At 49.6% G+C, this 1,415-nt stretch overlaps 1 protein-coding gene across 1 annotated transcript in view; it reads left to right on the forward strand.

Moving 5' to 3' along the window:
• Positions 1-453: 453 nt before the first annotated feature.
• Positions 454-1,415, forward strand: part of LOC122547556 (gamma-aminobutyric acid type B receptor subunit 1-like) — a gene marked incomplete at both ends in the record, with an annotated part of 6,451 nt that continues 5,489 nt past the window's right edge. The window contains one exon of the mRNA XM_043686175.1: positions 454-665. Coding sequence (XP_043542110.1) covers positions 454-665 — 212 coding nt within the window. The remainder of the gene's footprint in view (positions 666-1,415) is intronic.

A 1,415-nucleotide genomic window follows, 5' to 3' on the forward strand; every position in this document is an offset into this window, starting at 1 on the left:
CACCCCTCACTGTAACACTCTGGATATATCACACCCCTCACTGTGACACTCTGATATAACCCACCCCTCACTGTGACACTCTGATATATCACACCCCTCACTGTGACACTCTGATATAACCCACCCCTCACTGTAACACTCTGATATATAACACCCCTCACTGTGACACTCTGATATAACACACCCCTCACTGTGACACTCTGATATATAACACCCCTCACTGTGACACTCTGATATATCACACCCCTCACTGTGACACTCTGATGTAACCCACCCCTCACTGTGACACTCTGTAATTCCCTGATATTGCATTAGCTGCACTGTGACACCTCGACGTAACATTGGCTGACATTGCACACACACAGCCCTCACTGTAACTCGGTTAGACCACAGCCATCCCTGTTTGCTCTGCTTTTGCCACAGCACACTGACAGCTCCCCCCGGTTTCACCAGGGTCTCTCCTTCTGCTGCAGGTATACAAAGAGAAGCTGTATGGTAAGAAGTACGTCTGGTTCCTGATTGGCTGGTATGCTGACAACTGGTTCAAGATCCAAGATAATAACATCAACTGTACGGTGCAGCAAATGACTGAGGCTGTAGAGGGGCACCTCACCACAGAGATCCTCATGGTCAACCCTACCAACAGCAGGGGGATCTCCAAAATGGTGAGCGCAGCTCCAACAACAGGGGGATAGCTCGGTAGTTATAAAGCAATCTTGCGGTGACAGAGCTGACATCTTCTCCTGCAGGAGGTGATGTGAAACTTGAAAGGGTTCAGAACAGATTTACAAGGACGTTGCCAAGCTTGGACGGTCCGAGCTACAGGGAGAGGCTGAATAGGCCGGGGCTGCGTTCTCTGGAGCGTCGGAGGCTGAGGGGGTGACCTTATGGAGGTTTATAAAATCATGAGGGGCATGGATAGGATAAATAGTCACGGTCTTTTCCCTGGGGTCGGGGACGTCCAGAACTAGAGGGCATAGGTTTAGGGTGAGAGGGGAAAGATATAAAAGGGACTAAAGCGACAACTATTTCACACAGAGGGTGGTTCAGGGATGGAATGAGCTGCCAGAGGAAGTAGTGGAGGCCGATACAATTCTAACATTTAAAAGGCATCCGGATGGGTATATGAATGGGAAGGGTTTAGAGAGATATGAGCCGGGTGCTGGCAAATGGGAGCAGATTAATTTAGGATATTTGTTCGGCAAGGACAAGTTGAACCGAAGGGTCTGTTTCCAAGTTGTACATCTGCATGAATCAATTTTGCAGAGCAAACCTCAGGAATGGCAGGAGAGAAGGGAGTGAGGCCGTCCCTGCAGGGTTCATGGGGAGAGGTGATGATGGGTGTATGGGAGATGTGATCATGGTATAGGAGCGGAGCTGATTGTGGTGTTGGGGGAGTGATGATGGTGTAGGAG

The sequence above is a fragment of the Chiloscyllium plagiosum genome, unplaced genomic scaffold (genome assembly GCF_004010195.1).
Source record: "Chiloscyllium plagiosum isolate BGI_BamShark_2017 unplaced genomic scaffold, ASM401019v2 scaf_14100, whole genome shotgun sequence".
NCBI lineage: Eukaryota > Metazoa > Chordata > Chondrichthyes > Orectolobiformes > Hemiscylliidae > Chiloscyllium > Chiloscyllium plagiosum.